At 36.0% G+C, this 22,404-nt stretch overlaps 3 protein-coding genes across 9 annotated transcripts in view; 1 reads left to right on the forward strand and 2 right to left on the reverse strand.

The window, feature by feature from the left end:
* Positions 1-3,876: 3,876 nt before the first annotated feature.
* LOC132641879 (F-box/FBD/LRR-repeat protein At1g13570-like) lies at positions 3,877-15,071 on the reverse strand. 5 transcript variants are annotated; one of them, XM_060358972.1, is made up of 7 exons: positions 14,951-15,071; positions 12,520-13,414; positions 12,330-12,441; positions 10,159-10,242; positions 4,968-5,800; positions 4,705-4,872; positions 3,877-4,625 (listed from the first exon to the last, which is right to left on the reverse strand). In XM_060358972.1, exons 5-7 carry the CDS (start codon positions 5,775-5,777, stop codon positions 4,320-4,322), a joined length of 1,284 nt encoding a protein of 427 aa, XP_060214955.1. In that variant the 5' UTR covers positions 5,778-5,800; positions 10,159-10,242; positions 12,330-12,441; positions 12,520-13,414; positions 14,951-15,071; the 3' UTR covers positions 3,877-4,319. The 5 variants fall into 5 exon arrangements, with proteins under 5 accessions (XP_060214955.1, XP_060214956.1, XP_060214954.1 ...); XM_060358973.1 differs by lacking the exon at positions 10,159-10,242; XM_060358971.1 differs by having other exon boundaries at positions 10,159-12,441.
* A 751-nt stretch (positions 15,072-15,822) lies between these two features.
* LOC132641881 (F-box/FBD/LRR-repeat protein At1g13570-like) lies at positions 15,823-20,045 on the forward strand. Of its 3 annotated transcripts, none has more exons than XM_060358977.1 (4): positions 15,823-15,977; positions 18,386-19,231; positions 19,339-19,494; positions 19,584-20,045. In XM_060358977.1, the coding sequence occupies exons 2-4, from the start codon at positions 18,413-18,415 to the stop codon at positions 19,893-19,895; spliced, it is 1,287 nt and encodes a 428-aa protein (XP_060214960.1). In that variant the 5' UTR covers positions 15,823-15,977; positions 18,386-18,412; the 3' UTR covers positions 19,896-20,045. The 3 variants fall into 3 exon arrangements, with proteins under 3 accessions (XP_060214960.1, XP_060214961.1, XP_060214959.1); XM_060358978.1 differs by having other exon boundaries at positions 15,857-16,164; XM_060358976.1 differs by having other exon boundaries at positions 15,857-19,231.
* Positions 20,046-21,882: 1,837 nt separating this feature from the next.
* LOC132642825 (uncharacterized) overlaps positions 21,883-22,404 on the reverse strand; it is a 39,700-nt gene continuing 39,178 nt past the window's right edge. Inside the window, exon 3 of the mRNA XM_060359850.1 lies at positions 21,883-22,374. Within this exon, the coding sequence (XP_060215833.1) occupies positions 22,078-22,374 (297 nt within the window). The 3' untranslated portion in view covers positions 21,883-22,077. The remainder of the gene's footprint in view (positions 22,375-22,404) is intronic.

Here is a 22,404-nt window from a genome sequence, read left to right on the forward strand (position 1 = left end):
ATTCCATATTTGAAATAATATAAGATTTTCTAAAAATTACGTTTTTATTATTGTAAATAACTTTAAGGACATTAAAATCATTTTAACGAAAAATATGATTATCAACACTTTTTTATCAAACACTTCAGTTGTTTCTTATCAGTTTCAGTACTTTTATTCAAACACGTAATTGCTCATTTATTAAGTCAGTTTCAACACTTAAAAGTACTTATTAGCTATATAAAATCAGCTAAGCCAAACGGGCTCTAATTTTTTCCCTTCAAAATACTGGGCATTACTTTTCAAGGGCACGCCATAATTTTGTGAGATATTATAATGATAATTTCAATAATTTACAATTCAGCATAAAATATTACATCCACGTAGCGATATTTTTTATTTACATGAGCATAGCCAACTTTTATTTTGCAACAATGTTTATACATACGATATATAATATTATACACTTACTGTAAACAATGTATAACCTTGTATAATAACGTATAAAAGGGCCATTTCGGATAATATTTCCTTCAAATAGACATAGAGTTTTATTTTCCCATATTATGATGCAAAAGTATATGTTTGTGCCGCGCGAAAAATTTATTTGCATTGAGGGAAAAAAATTAAAAGACCAGCACAAAATAAGGTCAAAAGTGCAAATGAATGCAACAGCCCACGCACTAACAAAAGCACAATTGATATAGCCGTGATACTCTATTTTCAAAATGATATACAAGTTGTAACAACAAAGTTTCGCGCCAGACTACTCAGACGATGACGTTTATTGCTTTAGACTATATTAATAAAATAGCCCTAGGTGGTACAAAGCCTAGTGGCCTTTAATTTAAAAAAAAAAGAAAAGAAAAATAGCAACAAATTGTTATATTTGAGTTCACAATTGATGGGAGTTACAATTTCTAGAATATATATTTTTTTTTTATTTTCCATCCAGTATTCGGTACTCGTATTGGAGCCCAACTAAATTCGGATTCGAGTAAAACTCGAACACGAGACCTCTAGTTAAGGATGAAGGAGTACTTGTCACAGTGTTTTAAAAAGCAGTTCCGGGACTCGCCTCGGGGCTCGTCCTGGGGCGGGGCACAGGCAAAACGTCTAGGGGCTTATGTGTGGGGCTTAGTTCTGTGAGGCTTACGCCATAAGTGCCAGACTGTACGCCCTAAGCGCCAGACTGTATACCCTATGCTCTAAACACGCTTAATGCCCAACGCTCGGGGCTCGCCTAAGAGTTCTTACACAAATTATGTGTCAAATTCCCCAGTTAACATTATTGACCCTCATAATTCTTTATTAAATGAATGATGGTTAATAATTTGCTTCATCTATAGAAATAAAACAATTGAGAATAACTCAAATAGCGAACCCTAGTATTGCATATTTATTATTTGAGAACACTGCGAGGGTAAACATCACTTAATATTTCTTTTAAAAATATAAAGTTGAATTTTACATCTTCACTTGCCATTAGTCTTCACGTTTTTGTCATGTGTCTCAAAATTATCATAGTTTATTATTTTGTTATTTGAAAGTAATTTTATTTTTATTCATGAAGGAGTGATGTTTTAATTATAATTTGATAAAGCTTATTGATTATTTTCTTTTAGGGAGGTAAATTGCATAGTATATATGATAGCAGTATGCGTTATAAATTGTGATTATTTTATTGTTTGAAAGTTAAGGAGTTAAAAATGGTTTGTATCTCATAATAACTTTAAATCATTGCAATTATTTATACTTGTAAAATCATGTTAGAAGTTTTGCTTTCTATGAGTTTCATTAATCATGTTATTAATTTTTTAAAACTATTCATATTATTTTATAATTTTTGTGTCATTATACTATTTTACTATATTATAAATAAATATTTAAAGATCCATGGGGCTCACGCCCCCTGCCTCGGGGCATACGCCTCGTACTGTACTAAGTAAAACGCCTCGCCTCACGCCCTCGCCTTTTAAAATATTGCTTGTCACTCCACTACAAACCTTACTCTTGTTGGTAATTTCTAAAATATCTCAAATCTAAAGGGAGTCTCTTCTGATTTTTCTATTCAAAAACATGATTTAAAGATTTTTAAACTTGATCTTGAATTTTTAATCAAGGAGTTAAGAGCTTGATCTCGGATTGGTGGAGTGAACTTGTTTGCCGGATTTGATCATGAATGTGGAGACATGTAAGAAAGGCTTCTTGATCATCCTCGGGGAGTAAGCAGAGACTGATATAGTGATATGCGTTCCCGATTTGGAGTTTATGGGTTCCAATGATCTCAAATTAAAAAGAAAAACAGACACCAAATAAAGACTTGCATAATTTTTTGTTAATGAAAATATATGATAATAAAAATAAAAAAAGGTTAATTATGGCGCCTAGGGATTTCAAACCCTTGTCAAGGAGGGCAAATCAAAGCTTAACAGGATTCCACATGAACCAACAATCCACTTTTTATACTAGGTTCCCAACTAGAAATCTGTTATATATTTATGGATTATTAATATTAATTCAGGGCCGCAACAAAAGTTATTGAGTTCCCAGGAACTCACACACCATGCCCTAAATCTGCCCCTGGGAATAAGGTTCCTAATCACAATAAGAGTTAAGACTTCTTGATGTAGGTATTTCTTATGCCTTTTTGCCTTATAGAGACCAATATTTAGAGTTGTCGCAGAAGGTACTTTGTGATGAACACAAACTATTTTTCCTTCAATGAAATGCTTGTTGATCACTCTCGGGAAATAAGGCTAAATGAATGACTCAAAGACAAGTTATATTTAACATGGAATTTTTTGTACTTACCAAAACAGAGACTACAAGTCAAAGTAGATACTAAAGACAGAATTGGACTACTATAACGGCGAACACCTAAATTACGAATTAAAAGTGCAAAAGATTAATATGTACCACAAAATTTTAATTTTATATATATGACTGTTTGATTCAAAATTTTTTGAGTAAAAACCAAAAAGGTATCAATTTTTTTTTTTTATCCAATTTGATTCGATTTTTCTTGAACACCCATAAGCACAACACTGTTTTAGAGAAGGGGATTGCAGATGTCATAGCTAAGGGAGCAAGTAGGACTTTAAAATGAACAAGGCACAGGTGCCTACTTCCGGGATCAGATAAGTTAAAGGGAGGTCTGGAAATATTTAGCACTCTTGCTTTTGTATTTGTTGATTTTGTACAACACATGTTCTGTCTTTTTACTGGGGGTAAGTTGCCCTTATTTATATTTCTGTTACACAGCCAAGGTGGTAGTTTAGCTCTAGGAACTAATGTATATACTGTAGTATGTAATAGTTGCACTAGTTTAGACTTTATTTTTTGGAAGCTGCACAGATATAAAGAGTTGAGCCTGTGTCCAACACTAAAATAGGATTTGAGGAGGTAATAAAGGTTGCATAATTAGTTATCTTGGAACAGTACATTATGGCATAAAAAGAAGAAGGGATAAACTCCAACCTGAAGAATGAGATGAAAATATTACTAAATGAATAATGATTTTTTTTGCATACAGAAAACTTGCCATTTGGAATTTGATTAAACCAGAGAACTAGTAATACACAAACATAACTTTGAGATAAACAACCAAAATTTGTCATTCAAGATCTTAAAAGCATGAAATGTAAAAACCCTTGGCGTTATGAAAAAGACTTAGCCAAAACATTCATCCAGATTCATTTGTAATTCCCAAACTAAAACAGTCTTCACACTATTTAATGGCAAAGGCATAACACAGCCTTACACTACTGCATCTGTATTCATTTCTATCAACGTTTTTAACTCAAAAACATTTTTGCCAAGGATCACGGTCCGGTTAAAGGCGGCTTATGATCAAGCAGGATTGCTAGATCGATAACAATCTAAAATTCATACATCTACAAAAACTCCTGGCAGCTTTTTCAAGATTGTTGAGAAAATGCTTCATGACTGTTACAGTGATCTCTAATCAAGTAGAGAATTAATTAATCCACAACATATCAATCTATAGCAAGCAGGAAGTTTAAACCCTGAGAAATGTCACAGTGACAAACAAGCTAAGTCAAAACATCCAAGTCTTCTCTCAATCCGTTTAATCGTCAAAGAGGAAAAACCACAACATTTGACTACTGCCTAGACAAATTTAATCTATTTCATCTTTAAATGCCAGAGCATTCTTTAGCCAAGATCATGGTCTGCTAAAAGATAAATGGAGATCAAACAGGATTGCAGTCTAAGTTATAGACCAGAGAAATTTTGTTAATTCTGCAAGTACTTAGTCTTGATTGTGGAGAGATCTGATTGAAGACTCATGAAGATCAAGCAGGATTGTGATACGGATACTAATCTATATTATACACAACTTGAGCTTTAGATGACGCCCGCTGAAAATTAGTTATCTCCACGAGTACTCTGAGAGATTTTTTATTTTCCATTTCACAGGGCCTGATTACCATTTTGACCAGTGCTGGAGATTTGGCCAATAAAACCTTGATAAGCTGCATTTCAGCCCCGGCACCTGCTATATTGTTAATCTTAACTATCCTCAGGTGATTAAATGTCATATCTGAGAAACTTGCAGGAATCTTATCAACAACATCCTGGGGCACAGGTATGTCATAATAGTCCTCATCACTACTACCATGCACCTAAGAAAGATCAAGAAAAACCCATGAATTTAAAATTGCAGACACATAAAAGAGAGAGAAAATAGACATCATTAACTACCTCAATTTCAATTTCTTCTAAATTTGGGGAGCTTCTTATCAAGCAAAGAGCAAACGAAAGCTCAAAGAAATCTCGCAGAGTAATCCAAGATATCCGAAGGCGTTTAAGACAGTTAAGAGCAGAGGGAAGCCTTGTTGGTATAACTTCAACTATTCCATTATCCACGTCCTAGGAAAAAAATGTCAAAAATCAGGATTACTCAAAGCCCAAAAGATGGTACATCTACGAAAATGCATTACAATTAAGTCATGAAGCAACATTACCGTAAATAGATTCCAGCAGAGATTCTCCAGAGCAGGAATAGACTCAAAAATCTTGGTAAGATCATGTTCTGCCTCTACTGAAAATGTTCTAGGCTTATATGTAACTTTAGAAAGAAGAGGAACATTTTTTAGATGTAAAACATTTATATTGCCTTCGAAGAAAAACGACCTCAGATTGGGAGCATTAATTTCAATGTGGTTACAATTACGTAAATCTTTCAGCACCAAATTCTCAAGCAACGGGCAATGGGAGATTAAACTTCCAAGCAATTCAGACGAAATTGTGACATTACATAGTTCTAGGCTAATTAACCTACCAAATCCCTTAAAGACTGGTGGAGGATGTATTAGACATCTTAGGAGAGTCAAATGCCTCAATTGCAAACATGTGAAAATTGAAGAAGGCAGTTTGTATGGGCTATAAGTAGGAATTTCAAGGGCAAGATGATGAATGTTATTCTTGGAGAGGAAACATATCAAATTGTCAATATTAGGATAGCTGACAAAATAAGGAAGGCAAAGGGCAAACTTTTTAATTGGTCCTGAATGAAGTTTCAAAATGCTGGAGATAATCTTAGTCAAGTTGCTTCTACAGTAAACTACAACATCCTTGGTAGTTCCCCAAACAGTATCATCAAGCATCAACTGTGGAAGTCTGCACCACTTATACCTCCACCTTTTCGATAAGATGCTTGTTCTCGCAGCATCTCGTAGAGGCAAACTCATTAAAATGTCATCGATTACATTCTCAGGAAGGTTGCTCAGTACATCACGAGGTAATTGTTGCTTTTTGCCCTTAGAAGGCATCATATAAAATGATTGCCAACAAGATTCTGTAGAAAATAAACAAGAATACAATAGTTAAGGAATCTCAAAACTGGCAGGACAGAGTACACACTAGTACACTACAGACAACACAACTGCTTTCACGTTGTTAAATTAACATGCCACAACTCTAAGAATAAAAGAAAAAGTGCATTATATTTAAACCACTCATTAATCTTCTCTTAATGTCCATGACTTGTATTATTTACAGGAAGAATTCCATTAATACTTCATGCATCCAGAATATTATTAAGATCTATTATTGAAAAAGGAAAATCAAATGAATATGAACAAGGATCACATCATCTTTTGTTGCTAATAAGCATAAGATTACCAAATGAAATCACTAGCTGCAAGAAGAAAAAGTTTTCCAATTCAGCAATATTTGACTTCAAGCTACAGTAGTTTCACCAACTTGCTGCTTTATTTTTTCTTTTTCTTTTAATAGCTTTGCTATTAGAACTCTTAGTGGCTTTATCTCAGTACTTTACATAATCTTGAGGTGACACGCTACGTGTATAGACTATAAACATATCAAAAATGAATAATCCTGTCATAGTGTCATACCTAGCTTTATTGAGTTCCTTTAACCATAATTTTAGAACCTATAGCCGCGCAAACATCAACAGCAGAACAACAACAACAACAAGCCCAGTATAATCCCACTATGTGTAGCCGCGCAAACATCAATAGCAGAACAACAACAACAACAAGCCCAGTATAATCCCACTATGTGGGGTCTGGGGAAGGTAGAGTGTACGCAGACCTAACCCCCACCTTGAAAGGTAGGGCGGCTGTTTCCGAAAGACCCTCAGCTCAAGAGAGGAGAGAAAGAAAGACAAGACAAGACAAAAGGTTAGATATGCTCAAGCGTATCGAAAACAATATGAAAGCAAGGAATAACAAAGCAAGAAAGTCATGGTAAAAGGAGAATTAACTGCTATAAATAACTATGAAAATGAAAACAATGAAGGTAAATAAGTCATTAAAAACCAACAGAAACTCGCAGAAATCAAGAGACAAGAAACTATATAACAACATAACTACTCTCAAGGGAGGATAAATGCGACTACCTACTATCCTTCTACCCTAATATGAGTCCTCCATACCCTCCTATCTAAGGTCATGTCCTCCGTAAGCAGGAAATGCGTCATGTCCTGTCTAATCACTTCCCCCCAATACTTCTTCGGCCTACCTCTATCTCTTCTGAAGCCATCACTGGCCAACCTCTCGCACCTCCGCACTGGGGCATTTTCATCTCTCCGCATCACATGCCCAAACCATCTCAGCCTCGCTTCCCGCATCTTGTCTTCCACTGAGGCTATTCCAACCTTGTCTCGGATGACTTCATTCCTAATCCTATCACTCCTAGTGTGCCCACACATCCATCACAGCATTCTCATTTCTGCCACTTTCATCTTCTGAACATGAGATTTCTTGACTGGCCAACACTCCGCCCATACAACATAGCTGGTCTAACCACCACTTTGTAGAACTTGCCTTTAAGTTTCGGTGGCACCTTCTTGTCACACAACACTCCAGAGGCAAGCCTCCATTTCATCCATCCTGCACCAATACGATGTGTGACGTCATCATCAATCTCCCCATTTCCTTGTATAATAGACCCAAGATACTTGAAACTATCTTTCTTCTGTATGACCTGGGTGCCAAGCTTCACTTCCACGTCAGCCTCATGTACTATATCACTAAACTTGCATTCCAAGTACTCTGTCTTGGTCCTACTCAACTTGAACCCTTTAGACTCCAGAGTTTGTCTCCAAACCTCCAGCTTAGCGTTAACCCCGCTGCGAGACTCGTCAATCAGGACTATGTCATCTGCAAATAACATACACCATGGCACCTCACCTTGAATTTGCCGCGTCAATCCATCGATCACCAAGGAGAATAAAAATGGGCTAAGAGCTGATCTCTGATGTAGCCCCATCACCACTGGGAAGTGCTCTGAGTCTCCTCCCAAAGTCCTTACCCTGGTTTTGGCCCCATCATACATGTCCTTGATCACCCTAATGTACGCCACAGGTACACCTCTAGCCTCCAATCATCTCCATAGAACCTCTCGGCACTTTATCGTATGCTTTTTCTAGGTCGATGAATACCATGTGCAAGTCCCTCTTCCTCTCCCTGTATTGCTCCACCAGTCTCCGTACAAGATGAATAGCTTCTATAGTTGAGCGCCCCGACATGAATCCGAACTGGTTCTCTGATACCCTAGAATCAGAGAGGTGATCGGCTCCTATGATACCCTATTCACCAGTGTTTTCATGGAGGTTTCATGAGCTTAAACCAGTGATTTCTTTGGTATTCACCTAGATTTCAACACAAATGAACTCAATAAGCAACCTAGAATCAGATCCAAACTCCCACAACCCAAAAATTCTAAGTCCGGACTTCCCGATCTCGAAACTCCCAAAAATCAGAAGAGAAAGAAGAAGATGCTGATTTTATTTTCAAATTCCCAAATTGTCCAGCTTTCTCTTCACCGTTGCTGCGAATTTTGCAAAATCTTAGTAAGCTGGAGAAGTTAATCTTTCTGAGAATGGCATGCACAATTTTGAGTTTTGAGTGGAATTCAAAAGGGGGAGAGAGAAAAAGGCGGGGGGGGGGGGGGGGGGGGGGGAACAGCCATGGTGGTGGTTAGGAAGACGGAGAAGATAATTTTTTTAACGATCAAGATGTTGGCTATTTTTTCAGACTGGTCGGGTCAAAGCACTGGTCTAGGGTGGTTATTTCATTTGAGAAGGGTATACATTTGGGCCAATCATCATGTAATAAATAAATACTATTTAATTATTTTATTTTAAGGGGACCGTTAGCAATAAGGGCAGATTTGAGCCAGAAAGTTAACGTCGATGGCATTTTTAGCCCGATAGATGGACAGGGGGCAATATTGCACCAAATCATAGGAGTACTTCACATTCATCCTACACATAAAAATAACTTTCAACTGTAACACTTGACACTTCCTTCAGCACCTAAGGGTGTGTTTGGTATGGAGGAAAATATTTTCCAATAAATCTTTTCCATTTTCACATGTTTGGTAGGTCAAAATTTTTGGACAATATTGTCTGTACGGAAACAAGTTACTTAGAAAAATGAAGTGGCATTCCACATTAATTGTCTCCTTCCCACACTCCAACACATCCACCCATAGCCCACATCCCCAGCACTCCCACACCCCAACCCCTCACTCCCATCACCCATAGCATTTGCATAGACTATATACAAATGCTTTTCGGACAATATTTTCTACTTACTTACCAAATAGAAGAAAATAAGTAAGAAAACCACATAATTTCAAGGAAAACATTTTTGGTGGAAACATTTTCCTTCATATCAAACACACCCTAAATGTTGTTTTAGTTATCACAACTTAAAACTGTTACCAAACCGTGGATCATACCGGATTACTTTGACTAAGAGGTGTTAACCTATAGTCATAAACCGGCTTATATATACCCGCAAGGGTGGCTCAGTTGGTTGAGCATGGGGCTTCCATAGGAGGTCTCAGTTCAAAACCCCCTGCGTACAACAGCAGGGGATTTGTCTTCTGGGTCAAGCTCGTCACACGAGCTTGCCTAGTTTGGGTTATTTCTCCTATGTGGTTTGCGGGCTATTGCAAAGGAGCGAGGTTTACCTTGTGCGAACCCCAAGGGTAGCGGCTGCAAGTTCCATTGTCATTTAAAAAAAAAAGAAAGTAATCCGGCTTATATATACTTCGGTTGTGGGGCTGTGGGTTCTTATTCCAAATTGATGTTTAGTTTCCATTATTTTTTACGGAAAAGGGCCTAAAATGCCCCTGAACTATGGGATTTGGTACAAATATTGCCCTCCATCCACCTATCGGGCTAAAAATGTCCCCGACGTGGCAACTTCCTAATGGCTGCTTTAGTGCACTTCTTCAATGGAGTTTTTCTCTTTCAAGTACACTCAATCACACTTGAGCGTAAGAACCAAATTCCATCAGATTCAGGTTCAAATCGACAACAAATCTCGAAATTAAATTTTCAAATCGATGTCAAAGTTCATCAATGGATGACCGGATATTATGGAGATTTCATGAGTTTAAACCAATGTTTTCTTCAGTATTCACCTAGATTTCAAATCGCATAGTTCAGGGGCATTTTAGGCCCTTTCTGCGTATTTATCACCACATTCATGACAACGTTAACCCCATCAAGTTTTAAGAAAACCCCAATACAGTTTCATCTGATTTAAGTATACGCAGAAATTAAAAATGCAATCTTGGTTTCAAAATCCTACAGATCCAGAACCATAAAAGCAGACGAGTTGTGTTAACAACGAAGAAAGCAGTAAGTGAAAAAGAGCAATAGTGACGAAGATGAACCTGATGATGAATGTCAAGTACTCCTATGATGCTCCGATCGATGGCTAATTCATTTTGTCGGCTCAATGGCGGTGTTGGAAGAAACTGAAGAGAGAAGCTTCCAGAGTTCACGCTTAAATAGTGAAAATCCAAAAGGCAGGATAAATTGCAATTGCCTCCTTTTCCTTTTGGTAAAACTACAGTTGGGCCCTTATTATTAAAAATATTCTATTTATATTTCAACGTTTTCTGTTTGATGTTAGTATATAAGTATAGGCCCAACTATAAGTGTCATCAGAGGCGGATCTACAGCATTCAACAGAATGCACCATTTTGCAGTTTTGAAGCATGAGAGTCCAATAATATTAGATCAATTATAGGAAACATGTACATAAAATAACTAACTTGGCAGAGAGACCATGGGTTGACGACTTCACGTGCACCGCAATTTAGAGAGTAAACCAGCCCGAGTGCGATAAATAGTTATTGGGTCGTATTTATTGCAATGTTGAGTGTAGGGTAAACCCGATGAGACCATAATAGAAGGACCCGTCAGAGTTAAACTAATTGCAGTTGTATTCCCTCTCTAGCTCTTATATAAACACACTATCAGATAATTATAACTTAGTCCTTCATCAATCCGTAGAACGGCTCAAATAAGCACACAATTATCCTTACTAATGTAAATATATTTTGTTTCCTAATATCATGTTTGATCATGATTTTATTGTGTTAATGTTTTTGCCATATATTCATCTACAAAATTCAAGATTTAACTAAGTTGACAGAAATTTTATGACTGTCAAGTAATGTATCAGCCATTAATGAGAATCTACAGTCCGGAGATAAAATTAAAAGCAGAAAATGGGAACCAAAAGTAAAGGGTGAGAAGAGAGACAACTAAAGAGCAATATTGTTTGTTCGATTTTGTTTTTAACTACCAAAATGTTTTTTTCCTTATGATTCAAGAGTATATACTAACGTCAAATACTCTTTTTTAGTCATGGCTGCAAGCTTAACTTAAATACACATTTGATTCCCGATGCTTCTTGTGATATCATACAAGATTTAAGATATTAGTTTGACTTATATAATAGTTTCTTTGTCCCAATTAATGAGATTCATTTTCCTTTGTCGTCTGTCCAAAAAGAATGATATTTATATGTCTTGTTTTATATTACAAATTTTAGAAATATTATTTTTCCTTTCTTAAACTCTGTGGGCATGGGGTGATTTTTTTATCAGGGCATGGGCGGATTTATAGAGCAATTTATGGTGCCTGTGAACCCATGGTCTTTCCGCCAAAGTATATATCTTATGTATATATTTTTTAGAATTAATTTAATATTATCTTCTGCCAGCCATGCTCCAGAAAGGCTAAATGGTGAACTTGATTAAGTGCTAAATTATTTACCTAAAAGAGCAAGGATTAATTCCCACTTGATGCTTCTTTTTTTCTGCTTTTTTAGTGGTGCATCCATGTTATAGAAATGCTAGATCCGCCTCTGTCTGTGGGGAGTATATAAGTGGTGGTATGAGGTAAATTATAGCAATAGTAACTGAAAAAAATAATTAAAAAGAAAATGTCATAAAAAATGTCCTTCAACAGAGGCATAGTGATGATGGTGATTTTAAAATCATGCAATTTCTCTAAAATAACAGATTCACATGCTGTGTTTATCAAAGCATTAGATCAAAATGTAAGAGGTCAACTGGGATAAGCATTGTGGGGCCAACAAAATACTAGTTTGGCATAAAAAAAGAAGAAATCTATAAGAAATGTATGAGATTTTTAGCCATATACTACTAAACACCATAAAGCAACAACAACAACAACATACCCAACATAACCCCACTAGGTGCGGTTTGGGGAGGGTAGAGTGTACACAGACCTTACCTCTACCTTTTGATGGGTAGAGAGGCTCTTTACTGTAGACCCCCGGCTCAAAGAGAGATGAAAAAGCATCAGGAATAATAAGCAGTAATAACAACAAGATAATAGGATAACATAGTACAAGAAATAATCAAAGAGTACTAGAGATAAGAACAAGCAACTACCAAACACCATACTGAATAATTAATAAAAGCTGCATAGCAGTGCTAGCTGGTAAAAGAAGTAATAGACTTGTACTACTAAAAAACTCATGGAAACTTTTTCAAGATGAAGCAAAGGAAAAATGCTTGGCTCTAACCTTGGAGGCATAAAATTGTTGAGAAAATGCTTCACCATGCTAAGGTGTTTAAGACAGTTAAGAGCAAAGGGAAGCCTTGTTGGTATAACTTCAGCTGGTCCAGCATTCATGCCTAGGAAGAAAATGTCCAAAATCAGGATGACTCAAAGCCCAAAAGATGAATTAAATTTAAGTCATGAAGAAACATTACCTGGACATTCAAGTGATTCCAGCAGAGATTCTCGAGAGCAGGAATAGACTTTAAAATATTGGCAAGATCATGTTCTGCCTCTGTCGAAAATACTGTAGGCTCATATGAAACATTGGAAAGAAGAGGGACATTTTTTTTTTTTTTTTGAAACTGGTACTATTAAGAAGAGGGACATTTTTTAGATGTATAAAATGTATATAGCCAAAGAAGACAAATGATCTCAGCTTGGGAGCACTAATTTCCATGGGGTTTGAATTGTCTGGGCCTTTCAGCACCAAATCCTCAAGCAAAATTCTCAAGCAACGGCAACGGGAGATCAAACTTCCAAGCGATTCAGAAGAAATATTGACATGTCTTAGTTCTAGGCTTATTAACCTATCAAATCCCTTAGATTGGTAAAGGACACAGCAAATATCTTTCGAGAGTCGAATGCCTCAAACCCGAAGTTAGGAAAATGAAGAAGGCAATTTGTATCGGGTTACCGAATAGAGGTTCAAGGACAAGATGTTGAATGCAATTCACTGCGAGGAAATATATCAAGTGATCAATAATAGGACATGTTTTTAGAACAGGAATGGCGAGGGTAAACTTGGTAATTGGTCCTGTATGAATGGTTAAGAGGTGGCAGGGAATGTTAGTCAATCCAATTGTAAGGGATATTAAGTACTTTGTAGTTTTCCAAAGTGTTTGATCAAGTTTCAGTTGTGGAAGTCTGCACCAGTTATATCTCCATTTCTTCGATAAGATGCTTGTCCTCATAACATCTCGTAAAGGCAACTTTGCTAGAATGTCATTGATTACACTATCAGGAAGGTTGCTAAGTAAATCGAGGGGAGGTAAAAGCTGTTTTTTTTCCCACTTGGAGGCATAACATTAAATGATTGGCAACAACAATCTGCAAAAAATAAACAAGAATACAATAGGTAAGGAATCTACGAACTGTCCGGTCAGAGTACACACTTCAGGAAGCACACAACTGCTATTCACATTGTTAAACTAACATGCCATAACTGTATGAATAAAAGAAAAGGTACATTTTATTAAAAGCACTCATCAATGTCTTCTTAATATCCATGACTTGCATAATTTACAGAAAGAATCCCATTAATACTTCATGCCTTCAGAACATTATTAAAATCTATCATGAAAAAGGGAAAACTGATTGAACATAAACAAGGATCATATTCTTTTACTCCTGATAAGTAATAGATTATCAATAGCTACAAGGAGTAAAAAAATTTCCAATTCGGCAAGGTTTGACATCAAACTACAGTAACTTTGCTAACTTTCTGTTCTGTTTTTTAGTTTTTGTACTAATAGCTTTACTTAGAATTTGCACAGCCTAGTTAATCTTAGTAGCTTTATCAGCAATGTACATAATCTTGAGGTGTCTTGGTACATGTAAAGACACAAAACACAACAAAAAACTAATGATAATGTTATACTAGCATTATGGAGTTCATTTTACCATAATTATAGAACCTATAGCTGCGCAAACATCAACAGCATAAAACTTAATTTGAAGAGGCGATCGACTTCTATGATCCCCTACTTGCCAGCTAGATTTGATTTACTAATCACCCTAACAAATGGCGGAACTCTAACTGCAAATCTAGTTTTGCTGACAAAACAGTCTTCTCCTAAACAGAAAAATAATTTTTACTGTAACATTATACATCATTAGGTAACACCTGACACTTCCTTCAACACCGAAATGTTGGTTGAGTAATCACAACTTACAACAACAACAACAACATACCCTGTGTATTCCCACAAGTGGGGTCTTGGAAGGGTAGGATATACGCAGACCTTACCCCTACCTTTTGGGGTAGGGATGCTGTTTCTGTAGACCCTGGGCTCGACAGAACAAAGCAAGATAAAAGGAAAAAGAAGCACGATATCACGAAAAAGTGGTGTACACTGAATTCATTTGAGTAAGTGGTGCCAACCTATTATGACAATCCAGCTTATATATATGACTTTGGGTCTGGGGCTGTGAGTTCTTATTCCAAATGGATGTTTAGTTTGCATTAACCCGTCTGGAACGTGGGGCCAGAACTACCCTTGTCCAAATGGAGTCAATTGACACCTTTCCTCAAAATAGTACAGTGTAGATAGGTCAAAAGGAACTTTTTTTTTTTTTTTTATGTATATAATATTATATGTTGAATACCTTTGCTTCTTTGTGAGTTTACTTCTTTATGTTTGAACCTTAGTGAAAATCTTCACTACGCCACTGCTGAACTCACCATTAGCCCCATCAAATTTTAAGGAAACCCCAATTAAATTTCATCTGATTTAAGTATACCAAGAAAATAAAAATGCAATCTTGATTTCAAGATTCTATAGAACCCCAGAACCATAAAAGCACACTAGTTGTGTTTAACAATGAAGAAAACAGTAAGTTAAAAAAAAAATAGAGAAGAAGAACCTGAGAATGAATTGTGAAGCACTGTTGGAAGAAACTGAAGAGTTGCGCTTACATTATGAAAATCCAAAAGGCAACACCAGATTGTAAAATGGATAGATTGCAATTGCCTTTTTTTTTTTTTTTTTTTTTTTTAGTTTTGTAAAACTACAGTTAGGCCCTTATAGAATCTATTTTTTTGTGTCATGCATCTTAAAATTTTAACCAAAAGTAAGAAACATTTTTTTTTTTAATCTTAGTTTATGAGATACATTTTTTTTTTTTAGTTTATAAAAATGATATCCTTCCGTTCTAATTTAAGTGTCTTAGTTTGACTACACACGAAATTTAAGAAATAAAAAGAAACTTTTAAATTTTATGATTTAAAATTAAAGATATGTATAATGTAATAAAATATTCTTTGAATCTTGTGGTTATAAATATGTCACGTAGGATGTTTGAATTGTGAAGTACTGTTGGAAGAAACCTCAGAGTTGCAATGCGAAGGGTAAAAATTAAAGACCAGCAATATGAGAGGCATAATTTAAAGACCACAAATATGAGAGGTAAAATTTAAAGACCACCCCAAAAGAAGGGTAATCCGCGCAAAAAAAAATGAAGTGATTTTGTGCTTAAAATAAGCTCAAAAAAATAATTGAACCCGTTTAGCTTAGCTTATCTAAAGCAGATAAGCTTTTTTTTTTGGCTTATCTGTTTTTTTTAAGCCCATCCAAATAGGCTAACAGTCACGCAAACATTTATGACTAATTTTAAAATTCTTTCTTTTAATATTCTTAAACTTTTCCAAATCAAAAACCCTAATATTTTTTTAAATATTTTTTTTATTATGTAGGGGTAGAAAAAGAGAAAATAGGAAGGAAATTATTAATTGGGTATTCCAAACCTTACTAATAATGGATTAGGCAGCCCACCTGAACTACTCTGTGCCTACAAAACCCAAATCCAAAGACCTAAAAAGAGGCAAAATTGGTCAACACTTGAAGACACATACAAATTAGTCCTCAGCTTCAAGACTAAAGTACACATAAAAGTATTTGATTCTTTCTTTTTTGGATCTTCCAATATTAGGTCTTGATAACCTTAAGTTTCTGTTTCCCTGTTCTCTTTTAAGTAAAAATCAAATCTTTCTCACTTGGGTGTTGTTAGTTTTATGAAACAAAGGCTGTATCCTCCTTTTTGTTACTGTTTTTTTAGATGTTGGTTTTCTTGAATCTTGGGTATGTAAAAAAGCTGCTTAATTTAGTTGATTTAAGCATTTTTTGTGCTTAACTTGGTTTTTGCAAGCATTCTTGATTTGCTTGAAATTTGTCATTAATGTGGATTGCTTAAAATGTTTTCCTATGTGAGCTTAAGTATCTGCTCTTTTTAAAAATCAAATCTTTATCATTTGGGTGGTGTTAGTTTATGAAACAAAAGGTCTTATCTTCCTTTTTGTTACTCTTTTTTAGATGTTGAAAAGCTGCTTTATTTGGTTGATTTAAGCATTTTTATCCTTATTTTGGTTGATGCAAGCATTTTTGTGCTTAATTTGGTTGATATAAGCATTTTTATGCTTAATTTTGGTTGATGCAAGCATTTTTAAGCTTAATTTGGTTGATATAATCATTTTTTTAATGCTTAATTTGGTTGATTTAAGCATTTTTTTTTATCTGTTTGAATCCTTAATGTGATTTGCTTAAAATGTTTTCCTATGTAAGCTAAATAGAAGAAAATAAGTTTGTTTAGGGTTTAAGTTGTTTTCTCATTCAAACTATTTGCTACTTGTCTGAGCTGTTGAAAGAGTCGGCCTTGAAAGCCGAAGTATTTGTGGAAATACTGGGGATTCGAATCCCTTTCCATCCACGAGGTCTAAGTTGCCTCTTGCGTTATCTATAGATAAGAACGAATTGGAGCGACTCGACTGATATGATAAGATGGAATGAAAGTTTGTGTTATATTTAGTTAGGACCTTGCCTCCCTTTTGTTAACTTCCGCTCTCCTTGTATATGTTTCCCATAGAGAAGACCGTAATAGGGTTATACGCATTCTCATTACGAGGAAGGGTCATTGCTGTTGTTCATGCTATAAGATATGGTTTTAGTTCTTACAAATTTTGTGGGACATGTGATTTGTGTGTGTCCGCTTATATGGGGTGGGGTGAGTGGGTTATAGTTGTGTGAGTAAAAATAGGGCGGATGCAGAGTAATATTACCAGGTTCATCTGAACCCAGTGCGTTCGAGGAGGCACATATATTTATATGAAAAAGTCCACAAAAATTGCAACAAATAGTAGTAGATATGAACCCATAATTTCAAAAATCCAATGGGTTCAACACTAAAAACCTTAAATATAGAACCCTATAAGTTTAAATCCTGTATCTGATCTGTCACTCTGTGTAAGTTTTTTGTAGGAAAAGTCTCTTTTGTCAGAGGAAGCTAGATCTACAATTGGAGTTGTACCATCAGTTAGAGCAGTGTTATCAAAAGCGAAAAGCGCAAAAAGCTCTAACGTTAGCTGGGGCTTTAAGCGCAAAGTGCAAATAAAGCGTGATCTTTAGTGAAACAAAGCGCAATGGTGCATTAGAAATATAAGTATGTTTAGTCCAAGACTTATAATAGTAAGCATGAATAACAAATATATGGACAAAGAAATTGTAAAACCATCACGATAAAGTGAAATATCAATCATATAGTGTCACCTCTTCAAGAGAGGCTCAATGGCAAGGAAAAGTATGTCTTGGAGCCTTGATGACGACACTGAAGCGCACATAAAGCGAGGCGAAACGCTCAACATGTTTTGAGCGTTGCTTCAGGGCTTAACCGCGCCTTTGACAACACTGAGTTAGAGTGTTAGTATATAAAATCAAGTTAGTGAGTATAAGGATCATAGAAGTATCCGCCCTCCAACTTATAAAAATCATGTTTAGATGAACATACATATTGATGTAAGGTGTGATAGGATTTGCATATGTAAGGTGTAAAATGTAATAAAGCTACTAAGCTTAAGTAGGCTATTCAAATTATAGTTGTAAAAATTACTAGCTTGATGTCAAAACTAGCCAAAACTGTGAAACTACTAAGCTGATTTTATGAGTGATTACCAAATATTTGATAATGATTTGTCCCTCATCTGTAACTGTAGATGTCAGTTGATGAAGCTTATTAGCAGTAAAACATCATGTCATTCGTTCTTTCCTTTTTCTTTTGATTTTCCGTTTTGAATAATGAATCTTAATAATTACTACATTCATGAAGTATAGATGAAAGGGGTTCTTGCTGTAGATTCAAGGATGTTATTAGGACTAAGATGAGTTGTTTCAGTTAGAATGCAGCCATTCTTTTTATCTTATTGTTATAGCGTGTTGACTAATATTGCGGATAACTGCTATGTGATCCCTGTTACTCTGTGCAGATAGTTTTGCCATTTGTTACCTTTGTATTATTGTGTATTTCATGCAGGTTCTTACAGGCTATTATTGTTATATCATGCCTCCAAAGGGCAAGAAGCGTAGTTCTCGAACTGTACCTCCCGATATACTTAGCAATCTTCCTGATAATATAATAGATGCCATTATGATGCATTTGCCTTTACGTGATGCCGTGAGGACAAGCATCTTATCGACGAAGTGGAGGTATAACTGGTGCAGACTTCCAGAGTTGACGCTTGATCAAGCACTTTGGGAAATGACAGATAACGGAATATCACCTACGATTAGATTTACAAACATAATCTTCCACCTTTTGACCCTCCATGTCGGACCAATTTCTAAGTTTGCACTCTCCATTGCTACTCTGGGAAACTGTCCGAAAATTGACAACTTGATATGCTTCCTCTCTAGGAATGGCATTCAAAACCTGGTTCTTCAATTTCCGAAGGATAATCTATACAAGTTGCCTTCTTCATTTTTCATGTGTTCGCAAATGAGACATTTGAGTCTCAATAATTGTATATTAAATCCTCCACCTGCTTTCAAAGGATTTGATCAGTTAGTTAGCCTGGAACTTTGTGAAGTCACAATTTCTTCCAAATATTTTAGAACTCTAATCTCTTGTTGCCCGTTGCTCGAGCAGTTGGTGCTGCACTCAAGTATCACAAACCACATTCAAATTACATCTCCCAAGTTGATATCCTTTGACTTCAGAGGCCGTATAAACTTTATTTCTTTAAAAGATGTCCCTCTTCTCGCAAAACTTTCACTTGTAGATACCGGATATTATGAGAAGGCAGGAAAATGTGGTATTGCCAAGTTTCTTGAGTCTTTTCCTGTTCTCGAGCATCTCCACTTGGATTATTATAGTGTCCGGGTAAATGTTCTCATGGTGACTTCATTGTAGTGCATTTTCATTTATGTCTTTTGTTGCCAAAAAATATGTGGCTTTGATTCATCCTGCCTTTTGCATTGTCTTTTCAGTTCTTTGCAGGCGAAGTACCAGGGCAGCTCCCCTCTGCTCTTAACTGTCTTAAACGTCTTTGCCTATCCGATATTTCTCTAGATGAACTAGATGTGGCTTCATGTACTCTTTACTTGATAAAAAGCTCCCCTTATTTACAACAAATCGAAATTAAGGTCCTACTTTCTTCTTTCTCTTATATATGTTCTTTTTGTATGTAATTGTTCTCTTAGTTTAAAGTTGATAGGCTTTTGTTCTTTTGCAGGTGTATGATGAAGATGAATGGGTTGAGCGAACGGTGGATGATGTTATCGATGCTATTCTAGAGCAAGTTGAAGGCTTATCAGATGTGACATTGAATCACCTCAGAGCTGTTAAGCTTACCGGTATATCAGGCACAGAACCCGAAATGGAACTTATCAAGTTTCTCTTAGCCAAGTCTCCGATTCTCAGTAGAATGCTAATCAAGCCCGGGCTTGGAGATGGATCTCCTGAAACAAGACTCGAGGTACTCGCAGAGATAACACAATTTCGGCGGGCATCACCTAAGGCAGAAGTTGATTATAAACTTACATAGATTACTATCGAGAATATCACAATCCTGTTTAACTCTACTTGTCTTTTTGCAAGACCATGTTCTATTGAATATTCCTGTTTAATTTCTTCTTTATTCACTATTGAAGAATCTTTTTAAAAGGCAATCAACTGCATTTCAATTCTATGACTATCCTTGTTGCGCAATTCTGGTGGTTGACTTAGCGCAAAATCGTTCACAAAGCAAATAGAGAAGAAGATGTTCAATTACGATCCCCTTTAAATACTCCAAGTGTTTACCAACCCACCGAGCCAATGGGCAACAAGAAATGAGAGAATATAGACTTGGAATCGCGATATCGCTCTGGTCACGCAAGGGTCGGGTGCCAATTCAGATCCACCAAACTTATGACATGAAGTAACGACTTTCATTTACATATTATAGAACTCTAAATTTACCTTAAAGTAGTTGTGTTAATACCAAATTCTACAACTTCCTACTTTTAGAAGAAGATTTGAAAAATGTAACTTCTTTGTAAGCTAGAATATCTTGATAGCTACGGAGGATTCTGTTCATTTGGCTATCTCCTCCCTTTTAGATTGTTTTTACAATCTCTTTTGTAGACTAGAGGCAAGGTTCCATGTCCCCCTCTAGTCATTGTAAATTACCTTTACTTATATAATACATGGTAGGGGTCAAGCCAAACCCCCCACACTATAGGTTCACAACCTAATGGCGATGGCTTAATATAAAAAAAAAAAGTGGAATGGAGTAGTACTAATTTTAACCTAGTACATTAGTAGTCACAGATACTAGGTGAGATTCTAATGAAATCACTAATGACATTTATAGTCTTTTGTATATTTTTCATGCTCTTCTGTTTACATGATTTTTGGAGTGACCTTAGAGAAAGCAAATGGGAAGAAACATGATTTCACAATACAATACCTTATCGACATAAAATTGTTAAGAAAATGTTCCACGCACTTCGACTGTTCCACCCCGGTACATGCTACCTGCTACAGACATAAGTACCGGTCAGCTATGTTCATCAGTGCTTACCTATGGAAAAAAAATCACTTCAACCTTTTTTTTTTGTCTTTGCGGCGAGCTTCAAGGTTTTCATCTACTCATTAACCGTTAGGCCACACCCTTTACAACAACTATGCCTAAATCCCGAATAAGCCGGGGTCGATTATATGAGTTCTCACTTCTCCGGCATAACTCGTCTCTCCTCCCTTTGCTGCTGTAAAAACCATTAGCATTGGGATGATGAAAAAACAAATTAGTCAAAACATTCATCCACATACACTTATGTTCTCGAACTGGAATTCTGTCTGTTAGATCTCTATCATAAGGCAAGGCCAATATACAGCCATAGAAAATTACAACATCCTGATTCATTTCTGTCTATTCACCTGAACTTGCAAAATTTTCTTAACCGAAGATCATGGTGTTATAAAAGACAAGTGTAGATACACAGGACTGTGATCTGGATAGTACTTATATAACTTTATAGACAACTTCTGCTTTAGGTAATGCCCACGGAAATTTTTATTAGCTCAGTGAGGAGCTTGAATCTTGTTTTAGGAGATTCTTTCCAGCGCTCGATTACCATTCTTACAAAGCATTAAGAGACGTGGCTAATAGAAGCTTAGTCAGCATCATTGCAGGCTTTCTGCCCGTGATCTTTAACTTTAACCGCTCTGAGGTGATTCAATGGCACATCCGAGAAGCCTTAAACTTCATGAGATTCGAGAGCATGAATCTCATAGATAACAGATTAACATCACCCGCTTACCAAGACTTAAAGAGTTAAGATTGCTGGAGTTGGAAAATCTAAAAAAGATTGAAGTTTTCAAGTCTTCATTCAAGACTTGAGAGTAATATTGCTTAAAATTTGCATGACTCTACCTTGTAGCACAATATAATTAAGACAGAGATTCGCACCATGGTGAATTGATCACAAATGAAGAATCAAACGGCAACAAAAATCTGAGTAAAATAACCAAAAATATGAATTCTGATACTAAATCCAACTTCATAGATCATTCAAGATGAGGCATCAAAACATCTAACAAGATTTAACTTATGTTCGCAAATTGCAAAACACAACCATATGCTGCTGCATCCACCTTAACTAACATCTATTCATCTTGGCTTACAAAAACTTATGCTGGTATGATGGTCTAATAAACGACTAGAGACCAAACAGAATTGTTATCTAATCATAGTCAACTTCTGCTTTAGGTGATGCCCTCGGAAACTTTGTTATCTCTCTAAGTAGTTTCAGTCTTGTTTCAGCAGATTCATTCCCAATCTTAGGCTGGATCAGCATTCTCACAAGCATCGGAGACTTAGCTAATAGAAGCTTGACAAGCTCCATCTCGGGCTTTGTGCCTGCAATACCTTCAAGCTTAATAGACCTGAGGTAATTCCATGTCACATCTGAGAAGGTTGCAGGAATTTTATTGACAACATCATTGGGCACAGGAAGAGAGAATTTATCACCATAACCAATCTAAGAAAGACCAAGACAAATTAATCCATC

Source organism: Lycium barbarum, chromosome 5 (genome assembly GCF_019175385.1).
Source record: "Lycium barbarum isolate Lr01 chromosome 5, ASM1917538v2, whole genome shotgun sequence".
NCBI lineage: Eukaryota > Viridiplantae > Streptophyta > Magnoliopsida > Solanales > Solanaceae > Lycium > Lycium barbarum.